The sequence below is a fragment of the Pithys albifrons genome, chromosome 5, assembly GCF_047495875.1.
Source record: "Pithys albifrons albifrons isolate INPA30051 chromosome 5, PitAlb_v1, whole genome shotgun sequence".
Taxonomy (NCBI): domain Eukaryota; kingdom Metazoa; phylum Chordata; class Aves; order Passeriformes; family Thamnophilidae; genus Pithys; species Pithys albifrons.
The window spans coordinates 46,655,368-46,675,225 of NC_092462.1; the positions used below are offsets into that span (position 1 = coordinate 46,655,368).

General features: G+C 36.0%; 1 protein-coding gene across 1 annotated transcript in view; it reads left to right on the top strand.

Annotated features, from left to right (window-relative positions):
- Positions 1-19,858, top strand: part of DLC1 (DLC1 Rho GTPase activating protein) — a 254,667-nt gene that overhangs the window by 71,747 nt on the left and 163,062 nt on the right. Inside the window, exons 5-6 of the mRNA XM_071556429.1 lie at positions 12,670-12,819; positions 15,396-15,536. Coding sequence (XP_071412530.1) covers positions 12,670-12,819; positions 15,396-15,536 — 291 coding nt within the window. The remainder of the gene's footprint in view (positions 1-12,669; positions 12,820-15,395; positions 15,537-19,858) is intronic.

The following is a 19,858-nucleotide window of genomic DNA, read 5'->3' on the forward strand; positions in this document are numbered from 1 at the left end:
ACTTAGTCAGAGCTGGCATTAGGACTTGGAAGTTCCTGGAATTCCAATACTTCATTAAACCTTGAGGATATAGCATGCAGAAAAAATGATCGCTTTATTATTACGCATATTTTCAGTAGTCAGTAGAATAATATTAAATATATAAATTATAAAAGGAATATCCCAGTTGAAACAATATAATGTACAGAAACTAGCAGAAAGATAGTAGGAAAAGAATCAGGATGTGTTATAGGGATTTTTGCAAGTTAAGCCTATTGACTGGGCTTTGGTAGCCAGAAACTCCGGTCCTGAACCTGAGTCAGGGCAATCACAAGCACAAATCCATGCTAGGCAGAGCCCAGCTGAAAGAGCAGCCCTGAGGAGGGGGACTTTGGGTATGTTGATGGATAAGAAGCTCAAAATTAGCTGGTAATATTGCTTGCAGCCCAGAAAGCCAACACAGGCTGAGAGAATTGGGATTGTTCGGCCTGGAGAAAAGAAGGCTTTGGAGAGACCTTGTAGCATCCTTCCAGTACCTAAGGGTAATCTACAAGAAAGATGGAGAGGGACATTTTGCACAAACTTGTAGTGATAGTACAAGGAGGAGGGGCTTTAAACTGAAAGAGAGTGGGTTTAGATTGTGTATTAGGAAAAAAATCCTTAATATAAGGGTGGTGATGTATTGGAAGAGGTTGCCCTGAGAAGTTGTGGATGCCCAATCCCTGAAAGTGTTCAAAGCCAAGTTGGATGGGGCTTTGAGCAGCCTGCTCCACTGGAAGCTATCCCTGCCCATGGCAGGGTCTTTAGAACTAGAGGATCCTTAAGGTCCCTTCCAACACAAACGATTCTGTGATTCTATGACATGATCTTTTAGCTGTGCTCTGATTACTTCTGCTTTTGACAGATGTTTAAAAGAAGTTGTCTTGGCAATCACCAGAGCCTTCCATGTTTCCTTGCTTTCACAGAGTGTCAGAAAACATGTTCTTTAACATTGGTTATGGAGATATTGCTGCCGGGTTGTATCTAATGTCAAATGAACTGCCTCACCTAGGATAGGACATGGCTCCTAGCATGGGTAAGCAATTGCAGCATGAAAGCTGGGTGCATTGGCAAGGAGGATACAGACAAAAAAAAATTACAAATCTGGAATGGTGCCCATTTATCACTTACTGCTATACTTTGACTGTCCACATTGACATAAGTCATACAGAAGAATCCTATTCTTTGTCAGTAAGTGGGTTCATTGGGCATGACAATCGCTCTATAATCTTTTTGTAAACAGTAAAAGCATTTCATAACTATGAAAATATATGATGAAAGAACGACAGGGAAAAATTATTAAGAAGGAACAGGTCTCCAGTGTTAACATTTTATTTAAATGAATGGCTTCACGTGCTCCAGAGCTCCTGTAATTAGGCAGTCTTTGCTAAAGTGCACTGCAGTGGAATTTCCTAAATGGAAAGATAATGCTTGTTCCTTGAAAGAAAAACTCAAAAGATTTGATAATTAGTTCTCAGAGGAGTCCATCAATTATTTTATAGCTGTAGAAAAAGCAGTAGAGACTTATTTATTCACCTAGCTATCTGATAAATCAGAAAGAGATCAGTGTCATTGAATCTTTTTGAAAAGACCACCTCCAAACACTGAGAAAGATCCAGATGAGGTCAAAACCTTCAGCTTCCTGTCTCAGAGTAAAAAACAACAAAAAAAATCTGATAAACAGAAAGCTACACAGAGTTGCTTTAGAAATCTCTAGAGATTAAGAGAGCAGGGGAAAACCATGGGAAAACAAAAAAAAAAGTCTTCTCTTGTTAAATGTAGCGAGACAATACATGGGTTCAATAAATGGGGGAAAACCACTCCAATTTACATTTTTTCCATTTTGGTGACACTGTCAGAACTGAGCCTGAAACATGAGAATCAATAATGAAACATTCTCAAGAGACACTGTCAGAATGAAAAGGCTTCTCCTGGACATGGTTGCCTTGGATGACACACACAGTAGAAGGATGCAAATCAGATTGGTGAAATCCTAATTTTGTTGTTTTTTCAAAGGGCCTCAGATTTCACCTACAGTCATCTAGTTGCCTAAGCTCTGTTATCTCATTTTTTAAATGAAGAAGAGCCAAATGGTATTTTGCTCATGTTAATAAACACACTGACTTTGTGAAACAACCATATTGCCATTTATCTGTCACATTGTTATGAGTCAGAGTCAGATAACAATGGAACAACTGTTTATATTTTATTTGAAATTCTAGAACAATTATGCATTTATCTTTCTCCCATATGCAGAAGGACATGTTTTATAATAGTAACATTCGTTTTAATATTCAATTTATATACAGGAAGAAATCATTTTAGATTACAAATGTCTTATTCTTCAAATTGAACAAACACCAGTACAGTACCACTCACTATAAAGCGCCTTGAATGCACTTGAATTCTGTGGTGTTCGCAATGCTGTTTTCCCTTGGGAAGGTCAGCTGGTGGTGACTAGAAATTCACTACATCTTGCTGGCTGTGGACTGAGTCAGGTCTTTTCTCCAGACATGTATTTATGTGTATTTCTTCTGTGTGTTTCCAAGACTATAGTTTCATGCCTTTGGCCTCATTTGTGAATCAATAGCCAGAGTTTTCATGCAAAGTTTCTTTCTCCCTTTGAGCTGATTTTGTCATGGCATGTCTTGTGTTAAGTTAATAAAAGTTAACATATAACAGAAAAAAATCAAGCCCAATACCCTGATATTAAATGCATATATATATATATATATATATATATATATGAATAAAATAGTTTGAGGTTGGTAATTCTTCAATTCTTTAGGGATAATGCAGTCATAGCTTATGAGATAATGCTTGATTAAACTGGGGAAAATAATACTGTAGTATACTTAGACACTAACAAGCTGGTTATCTCAAGTTCTCTAATAGAAACATTTTGATTGTATGAGGACATAGGCTAATCTGTGCCAGCTGTTCTGTAGTTAACTATTCCAAAAGTCTCATTCTTGCTTCTCAAGCCATTTTTTTTCTGTGCAGACATATTTCATACAAAAGTTGCGCTGATCTTTAAAGATGTTTAACATTTTTGTCACAAAAAACGGTGACAGTACTTCTTTCTTGTAAAATACAGACACACCTCCCCCCATCTAAAAAAAAGAGATTTTTAAAAGTGTGGTAAAATGTCTAGTTATTTCTACCTTTACAAAGGGTAAATAACCATACAGTTCTATGGCTTTTATCTACAAGGGAAGTTTTAAGACAGTAAAGTTAGTGTTTCATCATACAGAAAATGAACTATCATTTTAAAGAAATTAGTAGAGTATCAATCACGAATATATCCATTCCTTTAATTCCTCACCACATTTACTCATTGACTGGAGATGATTATTGTTTACTTCATGGATGCACCTAGAATAATAGGTATGGAGCAGCATTGGCCTACTGACTTACCCAGTTTTCAGAGATCTAGTCAACAGATATTCTTTTCCCAAAAATTTATAGTGCTATTTTGGTATAGTTTACATAACACACATTTTCAAGGGTAATTAAAGGGGGCTATAGCAATTTTTTACTTGCATTTTTAACTAACAGGTCATACTGCTCACACTGTATTTGCATGAAAGCAAGACAACACTTTTAAATATGGAATATGGGAGATATGTACATATATGGTTGAACAAAAATCTATTCAAGAAAAATCCCTTTACCAGAAGGCACCATGTTGATCACAGAAAAGTTCAGGCAACTTGGAGGAATAACAGAAAACCCAAAATTATGAATTTCAGATCCTTTTTCTTCTTTCTCTTGTCCTGAATGGAACTTTCTTTAAGGCCCCTTTCACCCTATCCTTTTTGGCATGCATGAGTTTTATTCCATATGCTTCTTTACAGTGTATCTTGTTCATTGTTAAAAACATCCTGCTTGAGCGTTTCTAGTTGCCAATTTTTCAAATTAAAATCCAACAGAAGTGCAGTGTTCTTTTCTTATACATAAAGAGTTTTCTTCTCCTGATTCGCTTTTTGTTGGATTTATTGTTTTATGGTTGGTTTTTTAAACTCTTGTTCTATGGCCAGAGTTTATTTTTGTATTTTCATTCAGAATTAGTTTTCCAAAATAAAATCTTACCACAAATTTAGTACCTTTCCAAATGTTGCAATTTTTTTTCCAAATTTTTTAACATGTTCTAAGTTTTCTCATATTTTTAGTCATAATTATTGGGATACTCTAGCTACTGAAATCTTGATTTCCAGCAAGAAACACAGATTTAGGTAGGGAAAATGAAAATAATTAAAACTGTCTTATAATTACAATATTTTCAGATAGTTTTAAAATAATGAAATTGTGTTCACCCTAATAACTGTTTTGGAGAAGAGTTTGGAATGGAATCGAAGTTTGTTGAACATCAGTTAAAATTTGTAACTTAATTCTGGCCCAGATATGTTTATCTTTTTTATTCTATCTCCTCTTTGACATAACTGTTGAACTCAAATCTCCTGTTCGGTAAAGCCCCAGCTGGAAATAACACTGACTTCTGAATGCATTTCCCCCTCTTCTATATACCTATGCAAGTAATGCTTGTAAAAACACACACACACACATATATATATGTGTGTGTATGTATGTGTATATATATATCTATATATCTATATTTATATATCTATATAGATATATATCTCCTGTAACACTGTGACCATATTTACAATGTAAATATGTTGGGTGTTAGTCAAAAGCAGAACTTGTAACCAGCCTCACCTCCCATTCAAATTGTCTTGCCCACCTCCTAATTGTAGGCTACTGGGTCCTTTGTGGACAGGCGCACTGACACAAACTGACCAACTTAACCCAGACTGAGCCCTGAGAGGCAGGCACTTCTCCCCATCCATTCCTGGGAGACAGAAGCTATTAAAGGAAGCTGTCAGTTATCAGCTCCCCAAAACAAGGAGAGATGTGCAGGCACAGGGAGGTGCTGAAGGCTGCGGTAGAAAGCAGGAGGTCCCTTCCCTGCTGGGACCAGAGCAGGGCTCAGCACTTTTTGATCACTGCAATTCAGGCTGTTAGAGCAGAGTGCTAATGCCATTACCTGCTGCTGTCTGGCTGAAACTTTAGAGACAAAAAGCAAAATGCTATGGCCACAGCCAAGCCTCGTCTGGACTGAAGTCCAGCTAGAGCTTTGCTGGTTATTTTGTCCCTGGGGGTAGGGGCTCAGGTTTCGGCTCAGGCTGTCAGTTACTGCTTAGTTACTCTTTATTGCTATCTCAATTGACAGTGTACATACAACCTGTGTTTTTTAGATAAACATGGTGAGAACCCAGATATGATACACAATAATCTGTCACATCAATGTTTCTTATATGTTTTGTTTCCTGTAACATTTTTTCCTCACCTTGGTATATCCATGAGAGATATTTTCAGATTTTACAGTGAGAGAATCTGAGTTTTCCATCTAACACCTGTGCATAAAATTTGGTGTAATATATTTTTGCTGTTGCTGATAGAGAGTGAAAATCCTCGGACAATCCTTGTATAGATCAAACAATACTGATTAAGGCTGAGTTACGATGTGGAAGAAAATTGTAAGGTGATACCCCCATGGAATGCTATTGGTGCTGAATTTTCACTTTACTTGCAATAAATAATGGGTGCTTTTAAAAAGAATATACTGTTCAGTTTTGAAGGTATTTGTCTTACCTTCCAAAGAAGACTAGTTATCATATAATGTAGTGGAAATTATATGCTGGTAGGCTTGGTTCCAGGGTATGGCTGGCACATATACCCTGTATGTGTAAAGTTATATACAAAAGCAGCAGTACCTATCCAGCAGCAGTACCTATCCAACAGCAGTACAAACACTAAGTGCAATACAGTGAGGAAGCAAATCATTGAGCAAAATGCTCTGCTGCATTCAGCAAAAGTAGCAATACTTTCTACATAATCTGGTTTTACCAGTAACTTTTGTAGAGAATAATTAGTTTCTATCCAACAACGGAAAACTAAAGGACAACCTTAGTAATTGGTTGGAAGGGCCCTCATCAGGGCTCTACTGAAACAGGGCCCAATCTGAGGTCAGAGCAGGTTTCTCTGGGCTTTATCCAGCCAGGTCTCGAAAACCATCAAGGATGGAGCCTGTAGAACTTTTCCACAAGAAAAATTTGGTTGTACCTGAACTGTTCCTGTCAATCATTCCTTTCAATTCCTTGTTGCTACTTTGCTAACTGACAGCTGCTTACTACTTGCAGGTCTCAGTCACCTGCCAGTGGTTTTGGCCCCACAAATGCTAGGAGGTGAAATGGCTTCACTTGCAATGAAAGCAGAGGATTTGGGTTTTGCAAGTTGCTTTTCAGGAGAGAAGTTCAGGAGAGACTCAAGAATTAATGTGAGAATGTCCAGAGATGGAAGAAACCCGTCCCTACCATTGCACTGGGGATGGGAAAGAAATGAACCTGAATACAAGGATGAACGGAACATAATATTATTTCCAAGGACAAGAAAAGTCTGCCATGAAGACCAAAACTGGTAAAAATAAGAATTGATGAGTTCATGCTAAAGAAAGATTGCAATTGTGTTTTTAGTACTAAGGAAGGTAATATTGGAATAAGATCTTTTTCTCAGGGCAGTTTTGGAGATTTGTAAGAGAAGCTGGAGAACCATCTGTCAAGTATGACAGCCTTGTTATTGAGAAAGAATTGGATGACATGGCATTTCAAGATCACTTCCAGTTGTATTTTTATGACTCTATGACTTGCTATTGTTAGCTCATTAATAGTGTACCTGATTGTGTAATATTTAATACTGTGTAATATTTAAAGCAGTTAGTGTTGATGGTTTCAGAACAAAATGCCGCTAGACTTGAGAAGCTGAATATACTGTTGAAAAAGCAGTGACTGTTAAAAACAAGCATACAAAATCTATTCATTTAAATGTCTATGAAAAATTGTTTAAGTAGCAATTATATGGTTCAACTTTGGGCCTGGCTTCTAAGGATTTAGGATAGAAATGCCAAAGGAATATGAGTATTTAATGACAGAAAAATCTAAGCAGCACATTTTAAGGGGAGAATGAATTCAGGGATTCAAAAAGGTAGTTGCAGAAGAATGAGGCTTTCAGACTAACTTTGTCTTTTGGTTGTATGTTACATGGGTCCTGTCCTTTGATGTGAATGAAAGTCAACCCTAAAGGCTACTTTGCAGGCTAGTGCGTGTGTCTGAGCAAGACCTCAATGCTGTGCACTGTGCACATATCAATCCCATTAAGTAACTTTTAATAGCTAGGTTAATTCCAGTGTGCATAAATATATTTCAAAGGCATACATGAAATAGCTGAATATATTATAAAGAAAAGTGAAATTCTTTGTCTGCACCACAGATTTCTACAAAATTCCAGTCAACCACTTACCACATGTTCAAACACTTAGTTTTGATGAGCTTCAGACAACATACAGAAGACAGATGATATTAAGCGGTGTCAGAAGGAAACAAGGGTGTTTTGGTAGTTTTTACGAAATTTGGGCCATTATCAGTTCTTCAGAAGTCACCTCTGCAGAGATGATGCAGTAATTGGTGCAGAATTTCAGAGAATATTACATGATTTCAGCATCTTGGCTATTTATTTCAGGAAATATCTTAGTTGTAAAATATGGTGTGTGCCATATAAAGGGTGATTCAGTCTCCTTTGATTCTCTAATTCCTCAAAACCTCTAATTGCCATTTATTACTGCTTGCTAGGAATTCAAAGTGAAAGAGAGAGCATGCCTTATGAAGTTTTTTTTGAGCTATTTAGAATCTTTCTCAATGTGGCTAAAAAGGAATAATAATGTCTTTGATCAACATTTCCACTCCCAAAATGCTTGATCCTGGTCCCAGTTTGGGGAGTTTGTTTTGCCCATGACTAAGCTTAAATATAGTTATACTAAGAAGTCTGATACAAACATCTAATTTTGTAATCCTATTGTTGCACTCTTGCTGAGCCAAATTCTGAAAATTCAAGCTTATTGGGTATTAACCCAAACATGAACTTTAACTTTGGCCATATTGAAAAAATACAAATTTTATCCCCACTTAATATCAAGAGTTTTATCACTACTTCCTCAATCACCCGTAACAGTTCCCATAAATATCAGTGTGCTCTGAATTGTGATACAAAAGTAACCTTAGTTTAAATCTCACTGTGCAGAAGTAATTTAATAAGAAAGTAATTGTCACTGGGACAATCCAATTTTCACATGGGAAAGAATGTGTGTGCTCTTTTCCAAGGAAACAAGGCACTTAAACTCCTTTCATTGATTATAAAAAATTACCAATGTGTTTTCTCATGCTATCATGTTTTCTTTCAAACTTGTGACATAAAAAGATATCTCAGGCATTTCATCAGCTGTATAGATTGGGAAAGCTAAAGAAGGATACATGGGTGAATTGAGGGGCAGGGGATAGCAGTTGGCTGCTCTTTTTTGGCAATACGGCTCTTTCAAACCCTCACCAAGTTACAAATGTGCACCCTCCATAAGTTCTTTGTATAGGTGTCCTGAAGAAAAACATTTGAGAGTCCCTCAGGCTCTACAATGTCTGTAAAATCAGCATAACCTCACCTGCCAAAAAACAAGTTACAGTTAGGGGGTCACTTTGAAGCAACAAAAATCTAAGTTTTTGCAAGAAAAAAAAATCAGTACAGCTATTTGTTCTGCCTTTATTTAGTCTTCCTTGGCCAGCATTTACATTTGTATGGCTGCATGGAGAAACCCACCAAGCACTACACCTTCCACAGGGACTGTGGTCAGTGGGCCAACAGTGGCTTTCTTCTGAAAACCAATGCTGGCACAAGGAGAGCTGAGGGTGTTAAGAGAGCACAAAGTTAGTTTTGTATGCTAACTGCCTCTGTACAAAATTTTTGCTGTGAAAATTAAAATAGTTTTCATGCTTAACAGTCTATAGAGCTTTCAGAAACTACCCTTTGCTTCAGCTGTACTGAGCTGAAAGAGGTATGTGGGGAAAGGGCTGCAGTAGGGAGTGTGCGTGTGATGGAAAACTGGCTACAGGTGAAAGGGGAAAACACACGTAGAGAAATACAGAGATTAAGAGAGCAAGGAAGTGAAATGCATCCACTTCAGTTGTTTTGATCCACCTTGTAAAACAGGTGTATTAAATCCAAACTTAAGTAGCATCTTACTCCTTAATTGGTTTCTTTTGTTCAAGTTGGTTAAAATAATTGCGAGGTACTGATAATATGGGTATAAAACTCGTGACCTTAAATAAAAAGGAGGAAGGGTAATTACTTTCTGGAAATACTCATTAATGCTGGCTTTGTGCAGTGTAGTTTACTTACCAAATTTTCAAAATAAAAATTATAACATTGTGTGCAGAGGACATTATATTCAGAAATTGTTGGGTGTTCTCATGCATGTTGCACAAGGCAACTCAGTAGTAAAAAGACAAAAAAGCACCTGAAGACATGGGAGTACCTAGGGGAAAAATTTTGTGTTATTCTTGTCAATAATGATATAAGCTGCAAAATTACAAAAGTGACTTAAAAAGGTAGCAGGCATGTTCTCAAAAATGTTTTCATTCTTATTGGCATTGTTTGTTGATGATAGCAACAGGAGTTGTAGACTGTTTTCCTTATAAAAACATTTGGAATTTTAATACTTAATTTAGGAGTAATTCAAGCATCCTTCATTCTAGGAACAGTTCAATGCTTTATGTTCTAAATATATGAATATATTCAAATTTAACTAGCTTCTTTATCACACCAATGAGGATACAAATTAAAAGAAATATTTTTTTCCAGTTCATGACCTAAAGTATTTCCTCTTTATGTGGAGGCATGTTAAAAATAAAATCTCCAGACAAATAATATCTCGAGTTTGACCTATTGTTTGTGTTAGTGACGCATTCCTGAATTGTCCAATGCAAATGCCTGAAGGCAGAAATTAAGGTTGTAAGGGCAGTGTTTGACCAGGCATCTTCTAATGCCCAAGTTTTGACTTCAAAATGGTAAAGACAGGATTTCTGTATAATTCTATAAATGTAATTTATATTTTTTCGGGTTCTAGTTTGAAAGGTAAGTCGCTATCAGTGGGGAATAATGTGAAAGACTGCAAGCAAAAAATATTGTGTTTTCAAAAAAAATTCCACTAATTGCTAATATGTGCTGGCTTTAGATATATCACACTTCAGTAAAAAATCTCAGAATATATACAAAAGGGAGATACAAAAAAAGATTAATAAGGTATAAAGCTCTTGGAAATTCAGTAGATAATATCAAGGCTAAAGCTGTAAAAACATGAATTAATCTTGTAAAAATATTTGTTCTGTGTGTTGTGATGAATTTCCAACTCAAGATTAGCCTTTTTTGTTTGTATGTGTTAATTTTTTATATAATACTTACACTTTGAAGTACACCCATTGATAGTATCCCAGCAAAACAGAAGGTGATTATTGTCTTGTTCAGTAAATTTTGAAAATAGAAACTATGTTTAAAATGTTACATTTCTCATGTTGATGAGAACAGCAATCAGAACCACAAAGTTGATTTCTAAATAAAATAGGTAAATTCCATACTATTATTATTATTACATTATTATTGTTTTACTGAAAGCAGTGTTTGCCTGCAAAGCCAACACAATGTGTCACGCCTGAGTATGACTTTGAGCAATATTTTTCCACCTCTTCATTTTGGCAGATTCTTGTCCAGCATTCTCAAACTGATTGGGGAAAATTCCAGATTTTTTTTTTGTCTTCATGTAACATGCTTCTTATCTTTCTAGTCTGAAAAAAACCTCCACCAAAACCCTACGACAAAACAAACTAAAAACTCCCATTTCCACAAGCCACCACCACTCCTTTTGTTGAGGTGTGGCGTGAACTTCTGGTTTTTAAGTCAAGTGTAAATGCCAGTTTGATTAGCATTTACAGTGATGTATTTCCAAGCAAAACCAATAGAAACAATGATACAGTTAGGAGACTAGAAGGCTAGTTTTGGTAGCAATACTGGCACCCTCTGGATGTGTAAATTGGCTACAGCCTTGCTCACCTTGGCAAACATGGCCCCATGCCTGAAAGGAGGTCATGTCTACTTTGTTAACACACACACAGTTGCTCCATTGGGCTTTCTGCACCCATGCAAATTAAATGAAATAACTGTTCTGACATTTGCAAATTTAAGATATCAATTTAACATCAATTAAAATGAAGATCCATGGAGTTGCAGTAAATCTTTTGGGACACTGTGTTTTCAGTTTGAAAGAAAGTGTACCTTGATTTCTACATTATTTTGAGGTAATATTGTCTCAGGATCTTCTTAAACTGAGTTCAAGTTCATCAGGGGTCTTGCAAATTCACCAGCTTTTTCAGCAACCCAATGCAAAATATCAAGTTGTAATAAAAAATAAAATACACAGTTTCCCTGGGCTTTGCCTTTGTGTTGTAAGTTGTTTGTTATTCTGCTATGGACTGACAGATTTGTATTTCTACTTTTCTAAGATTTAGTTAACTAACCTCCCCCTCTGTCTTCACATAAAGAACATGTAGACTATTGTTTATGTTACTGTTTTATCTATACATATCCTTTAATTCTAGCTGGAATAATTTAATTCATGTTTTGCAATGTCTTTGAAGCAGTGTATAAAAACTCTGCTAATAGAATCCCAACTAGAGCAGTCTCTGTACAGCCTGAAAAACAATTTAGTGACTATCAAAAAAAGGCTGACTTGGACATTTATATTGCTTACTTCTTGGTCACGATGATGAAATTATAATGTCTTTGCTTCATTTCTTAAGAAGGATTTATAAAAATAGTCTTTCAAGTGAGTTAATGGAACTTTCTATTTTCTAATTTCCTACTGTGAAAATCCATACAGGAACCAGTAGGAGTTTTCATATTTCTGAATTTTGAGGCAGGCAAATTGGCTAAATTTTTTGTTAACCTTCTTTATATAAAAGGGAAATAGAGGGAGGAACATTGTTCCACCTATCTAACTGAAAATCTTGCTTTGAGTAGCTCTTTTAAGGATCTTTGTGATCATTATCTATAAACAGAGTATAAGGAAATTAGCTGCAATAAGCTGCATGTTTGAGGCTGTGATGTTTGAGTCCCCTCATCCTTCCCTCTTTCCAGTCAGAGGATCTATGACACTGTCTATTATTATACTAATGTATCTCATGTCTACCAAGAATTTCCAACCAACACAGAAATCTCTGATAGAAATTGGCAAAACATAGTTACACTAATGAGTTCTACAAAGAAAAGTAGTTGTGGTTATCTTCAGCTGGAAAATTACTTCTTTGAACTTCCTTCTCTCTCATTTTCATGTCACATTAACCTTCTTTATTTGTATTTGTACAGTCAAATAAATTAACTTTGGGTGAATATTTTGAGAAGTGTATAGAATAAGTAGCTCTTTAAAATGTATATGTATCAAGGAGAGGGAAATGATGCATTTGTGCCAAAAAAGTGCTTTAAAAAAACATAAATTGCTATATTAGATAGATATTAAGCATTAATATAAAATGTTTTTCCAGCAGGAAGTCAATACTCAATAAACTTGTTACACAAAACAGTGTTTTTCAAAAAAAAAATTCTGCTTATTACTCATTGTTCTTTCATGCCAAATTAAGAAACAGAGCTTTCATAATTTAAGCTTAGTCTTTCCAAGTAGTCATTTCAGATTTATCAATTGTATATTTTGTTCCATAGGAAATAGCAGAAGATCGGGATCGTTCACGACTGGATTCAATGGTGCTGTTAATTATGAAACTTGACCAGCTTGACCAGGATATTGAAAATGCTCTCAGTGCAGGCTCTTCCCCATCCAGCACCCCAACATACAAACGAAGGCATATACCTGTAAGCCAGTTTGCTTCATTTTTTCCTATTATTCTAAGTAGAATTCTTTTTTACTTCACCTTTTCTTTGAGTCCTCACATTTATCAGCTCTCCGTTTCAGAACTTAAGCTCTTTTTGTAAAGAATTAGACTTGTGTTTTTGTTTACATGTATACATGCTTTGAAGGCAGTAATATTGGCATCCATTATTTGCCTTTTGCATCATTTCATAAATGAGAGCTTCAGAACAACTCGAAGAAACAAAGGGAGCAATAAGATTTGGAACATGTCTGGCTCTCTCATTATCACTTACTGTAAATGCAGAGTCAGCGGAGAGTCAGGATCACACCAGTCACTCTATGAGTGTGTGCCTTTTGACATTAAATAGAGCTGAAAGTAAGTTTGAGCTACAAGTCTTGTTTTTCTACTAGGGGGAAGACACACTTAAAAAATCCACTGTCAAGGTAAGATTCTGGGCAGACACATACACTTCAATTATTTAAATTTCAATTTTATATTTACTTAAATGGATAATTCTTTGCTGAGACTAGTCTGAAAGGAGGTGGAACAGCTCACAAGCATGATTGATGCATTCTCTTTTTTGCTGTGAAATGTTTACACTTGTAACTATGAAGAAGGTGAAATGGCTGACCCAAGGTGTTCTCATACAGGCTTCCTGTTCATTTCACCCACATGTACTGCAGCTGTTTTTTGATTCAAGAAACATGAGAAATAGTGCCCCAAGATCTCTAATGTTCAGGTCATCTGTTTTTGTTAGTGATATTTTCTTCTGAATAATGAGTTTTTCCTATTAAAGTCAGGCTTTGTTATGGTCAAGTGAGTGGTCTAAAGGTGAGAAAAGCTGTATTTAAGCTTCAGTGGATTTGATCAGCTGAAGATTTTATAATATATACTTTTTAAGGGGTATCACATAATTTCACTTTTAGTAGTTATACGTGTTCCCCATGGATATCAATGTTCTCACAGTATCTCCTTGAGCACTGGTGACAAAGAAAAGCTGAAATACAATGTTAACATCTGTTGTCTATATCTCACCAATTTGTGCCAGTATTTTAGCTATTTTCTTACAGCAATAAAGGGAATTGAGGCAATCTGTATAAGTAAGCATGCATGATAATCAGAGGTGGTACCTGTTTCCATGCTGCAAAGCAGCCATGCAGAAAGACAGCTTGCATCAAAGAAGGTATATATGCTATCTATAAACACAGATTTTCTAGGAGTTTGTTGAGCCTTTGATTATTATGAGTAAGAGAATTCAAAAGATCTGGTTTTCAGGTCATTTAGGTATTGAGTTCAGGCTCCTATTGGGTTTACAGTAACAAAACATTTGAATGTAATGTCAAAACATTTGAATGTAATGTAAAAAACATGGGTAATAGGGTTGACAACATGATTCTGTATTGTGGCAGCATAGTTCTGCTAAGCAGAAAATTCTAAGAGCAGCTTTAGCCAAAATAACTGCTGCAGAGTCTTTCCATGGCACTGCTATATTTCCCAATGCTTCACATTGCAGAGGACTCATAGACGGAAAATACCTGCCTCAAATACATGGTCCTACCTAGACTGCAGCATTGTCCCTAATTTCTAACTCTTTTCAGAAAGCTGCACACTTTCATACATGATGTAGAGACACCTGTCCGATTGGAAGCTTTGGTTTGGCAGATCAGAAACTTAACTGGAATTAATGAAAGGGTGCTGTATCTTCTCGGTTCAGGAGCTGAGATGTCTCTGCCCCATATTTCACCTACTCCAGGAATCTGGCACTAGGAAACTGGGGCTTTTTCTGCAGAGTTGTCTGGCGCTAATAGCTTAGGGGGATTTTTTGTACTGTTTGCTGTATTCATGCAGGCTGCACCTCAGCTAATAATCCTGACAGTATATGGCTGGTTCTACACAAAGCCAGGTCTTTGCCAGACATGTGTCACAATTTATCTGCAAGCAGTAAAATCCCCTGCCCTCACTCTATGCAGTAAATCAAGCATATGCTATATTTTTACTTCCTCAACAATAAAATATACTATATATCTTCTTTTTATTCCCAAAAAGAGGAATGTAATCAGTGTCATTAAAAGTGAGGGCATTTTAACCCAAAATAGCATTTGGCTGATAAGTGTCTGCTGATTCCAAAAAATTAGGGAGCTGCACCTCTGAATTGTATAAACTGCTACATGGTGATGTCATTTCAGCTGTGTAATGGCTTACAGATGTTCACTAGCTTGCAGTGCTGCAGAGACAGAAGGTGGGAGCACACAGGAAACACTGAACATCAGAGGAACATGTCAAACTTCTGTAGCCCCAAACTGATTTTTCTTCCCTTTGAATTCTTACATTTAGGGGAAATACAGCTTTGATGTTAGTGGTGATTTATAACAGCAGCTAATGCAAATCGCCACATTGAAAAGGGCAGCAAATGAATGTGTAGGTAATGGAAATGAGTAAGAGGAATTATTACCCTTATACAGAGAATTAAGTATATGTATTTCAGTGAGCTTGACTAAGTATTTCCATTATTTAGCAGAAGTAGGTTTTTATTTCATGTTCACATTTACTAAAGAGACTTGCAATGTTTTTCTACAGGATATTGAATCTGGTTCTGAAAGTGGAGTAGATGTTGCTTCAGTAAATCACTCAGAAATAAACTTGTCTCCTAACATCTATGCTCCTGACCTAGCATCTCTCCCTTCAGTAGCCAGCTCTGGAGCTATACCAAAGGCTGGGGTGAGTATAAAGGTTATATTTTTTCAACTTCTTTCATTATTTCAGCTTGGAAGTGAAATACTATATATTAGTTGGATGGTACAGCAGAATGTGTGCGACACTGAGTAAAAAAAAAGTTGTCTCAAAGTGCCATTTGAGTGGCAAACAATCCTGGAAGTTTCACATTTAAAAACACACTATTAACAGCTGATGATTGTAATAAGCTGAGCTTTTATATGAGAAAATAAATTAAAGGAGCTATTCCATTTAGGAAGACAAATTTTTCTGAAGTTATATCACTTGGAACATTTCCTAAATCTCATGGAAGATGCAGCCAGATAAAGAAGATGGTTGAATTATGCAGCTTGATTTATGATGTCCAAACCCAGTCACCCTAGTCCTCTTGAAAGGTTAAACTGTTGTGTTCTGCAAGCAGAGCTATTACCCTGCTGAAGACAAAGACAAAATTTGGCAAGTGGTTTCAGATGCTTATGAGTGGAGGGAAGCCTCTGAGCAATCAGACCCTTTTCTGCAGGTCTCAGGGGTGAAGAAGGACTGGCCTGAGAGCTCAGATATGGCAAGGAGCCTCCTTCTGCACCCATTCATAGATAAATACAACTATGAGGACCATGATCCTTTCTTTTTCCTTTGTCCATCTTTTGAAAAATCCTTCTTCTAATCTTTCATCCATCAGCACATGCAGAAAAGCTTGAATATCCTAGAAACTCTTGACATACTGTCTGTTCCCTCTTGCACTTGCCATTTCTCAAGAATCTCAGAAATCTAGACTCCTCTCAGTTTTGCCTACACTGAAAAGTCTTAGCAAAACTCCTGCTCCATCTGTTGACAAATTTAGATGCTTCTGGTAACCAGACCAGCAGAAAATCTGGAATAAAATATTAAAATAAAAAGTGTGGTTAGCATAAATATATATGTTTAGAACAATTCTATAAAAAGTAAAATAGTGGCCAACTGTCATTTACTGCACTGCAATAATAGCAAGTTAACTAATGTCTTTGATTGAGGCAGTAACAGAAGTTCTAATAAACATTTACATTTAGGATTGTTCACTTGCACAAAAATAAATTCATTTGTGATTTATCATCGGTGCATAACTATAGCCAACAGAGAGCTCTGCACTCTGTCACTGCACACAATGCAGCACAAATTCTCAAATAAGTACATATGTTATGCTCGAAGGTGAAATTCTATTTTATGAGATCCTGAGAACCACACAGACCCTTGTTAAGGTATTAAACATCCCTTTTAAAGGTAGGTTTCCCTTCTAATACTTGGGGAACACTTAACACCTGGCTTGGCAGAAGTGTGGGTCACTTCCTTTGAGTTAGATATTATGTGTTAATTCACCTTCAGTTGGTATTTATTTGACTTTTTGCTGTGAAGAATATATCATGCTGATCATACCTGCAAATATTTACAAATTTTTATATAATTTTATAATTTTTTTATAAGTGAAATCAAATTTTCTCCAAACTTGACTCTCTCCTAAGGTTTTGCAAGCTGCAACTCCCCATACTCTGCAGTGAGATTTGGAGATATTCTCTTTTTAGTATGTTCAAAGATCATATTTTAATTTTTATCATAGTACGTTGGATAAGTACAAAAAGGTGGATCATTTTTGCTGGAGTGTAATTCCCCTACAAATTGGAAAAAAAAAGGTCCTCTATAATATTCTTTTTACTCCTTTTGCCTTTGGGCTTTCGGATTGTTTTGACTACACACCCTTCTGATACAGAAAATGAGCCATGCCTTGTGCTGTGGCTTCAACTGTTCAAAACTTTATCTGCCTCGCTACCTGCAGTGAAACTTCATTTGAAGGCATAAGTTTTCTTGGAATATGCTAGTAGAAAATAAGCTTTCATTCTTGCCCTCTGTCTCTACTTGTGTTTGTGCATCTGGTCTGCAAGGTCAGATAGTCTGGGTTAGGTGTTTGACTGCAAACCTATACTAGTACAAAAGAAGTTCACATATTCTTCCTGTCATGTTTAGCATTGGACTCTACTCAGGATGAATTGCTTAAAATAGTAAATTGAATGTCATGTCCTTGAAACACCCAGAACAGACAAAAGTGATGTCTCTGTACATGTGATTTCCATGTAGCGATCTCCTCTGAAAATCCTATAACAAAGGTGTTCTATCTATAACGAAGGCTGTCCTCATTGTTTTTGGGGGGGTTGGAGGTATTTTTTTTTTGTTGTTTCAGTTTTGTTTATCTGGAGGCGGATTTCTTGTTTGTTTGGAGGTTTGTTTGTTTGTTTTGTCAGACTAGTTGATATAGGAACAGAAATTTTGATACAAAAATATTGATACAGAAATTTGTTCTGTACCAGAAACTCAGCAATCTACTTTTTAATGGACTGTTTCAAAAATTTTACTCCCTTTTTGGAGTTTGCAACTGCTGATCTTCAAGGATTCCAGATGTTTAGTCTTCAAGGACAACTTCTTTTGCTGTGTTTATTAATAGTATGTAAACAGGAGTACAACAGCAATTAGTTATATTGTGGAATGATATGTAGTATTTTTAAACAAACTGTGGCAAACTGTTGACCGCATCAAAATCAGACAGTAAAGCTAAAACACGACATCCTAAGCAGACCTGAAGAGAGGGAATAATAAAGCAGAGCAGGGAGACACAGGTTCAGATCTAGTTCCTGATAAAAACTGATCAGCTATATTAACTACACAAACTATAGCTCACAAATAGGAAATTTGTGTACAGACAAACTGTGTTCATTCATGTTAATTTAGATTTATATGGCTTTAAACCAAAAATTTCAAAAAATATCACAATGTACTGGAATATCGATAAGCAGAATTTTATTTGATAATCCTAGTGGAAATCATTCACTCAGTTTATGGAAAGCAGGACATTTTAAATTTTCATGGGCATATTTTATGAAATTTTCAAGAATTGTATTTAAAAACCAGCATCAATTATAATTTTCTTTGCAAATAAATAGTGGATAATATTTTAAATAAAATTAATGGGGTGTATGTATTTTCATACACAAGTTATTTAGAATTTCATAAAAATTCATGTATGTATAGTCAAATCCATTCTTGTCCATGTGAATGCCTATGTGCAATGCATATCCATATTTATAACCATACACATGCATGCATACACAGAGAGAACTCCTTACAGAATACAGGCATAACAAAGAAGAACAGGATTCTCCCCAGAGTGTTATATAGAAAGGCTTTTCCATGAGTCTGCAGGGTGCAACATGAAACCCTTTGATATGCCAGTGTAACTGGCATATCAAAGGTGTTTGGGGCTTACAAGAAATATACAGCTGAATAGCCTTTGTCCTAAATTTCGGATAGCACTGTTATAATTCACGGTCAGGGTTAAATAGCATCATGTCATCAATAGAGTGCTTGGTCCACAAACTGTGCGTGCTTGGCAAGGTGCACATATGGACAATCCTTGTAAAATAAGTATTCCCATGACTGAACAGGTACATTTCCCATGCAATTTAGGACAGGGTAATGAGAAACATTTTTGGTATCCCTATATTACTTATGTATACAGTGTAAAAAATGTTCATGCTTCTATATATAGCACATCTTTATGTTCTGGGGTTTTATTAATCAGTCTCCAAAACAAAAATTTTTGTATATTAACACTTGAAGATATGCACTTTTTCTTTTTTACCGCCTTTATACAAAAAATTGGCAAAAGGACAATAAGCAACTAAGGTCTAATAGTAGTAGTCAAATTTTTGTACTTGAACATCTGCTTCTCAAAGCCTATTTATTTTCTGCTAGGGTGAAAGAAAAAAAATGGCTGTGATTATTTTCTGCTGCTTTTCTTGGCAGTCTTGTCCCTCCCGCTTCAACAGTGTCCAAATTAGCCTGAATCAAACTGAGCAAAAGTAATCAGGTGTCTATTATCACCAAAATAGCTGGTACCCAGAAGAAGATTGTTTTTCAGATTAGCTATAATGACTCATTTAAGATACATTCAATTCTCAAAGTGGTTTAAGGCACCAGTTATGCCTGAAAGTATAAAATGACCTCATCTGGCTGAGCACTGGTATGGGCTTTAAGCATGGGTACTGGTATTGGTGAAGCCTTGGATAAGCTCAAGAGTCCACTTTCACAAATCTTGTTACTGTATTGGGACAAAAAGTTGTGGTATCTAGATGACAGATTTGCAAAATTTTCATGTATGTGTACTGAAATAATTTATCCTTCCACATATGCTTTTTGTTCATATTAAATTTTAAAATTTGAGCGTTTAAAAGACAGCCAAATTACTTTGTAAAGAATAGTTTTGAGGTTTGTAGATTAAGAAGCACCGTTCAAGTTTCTTGCTG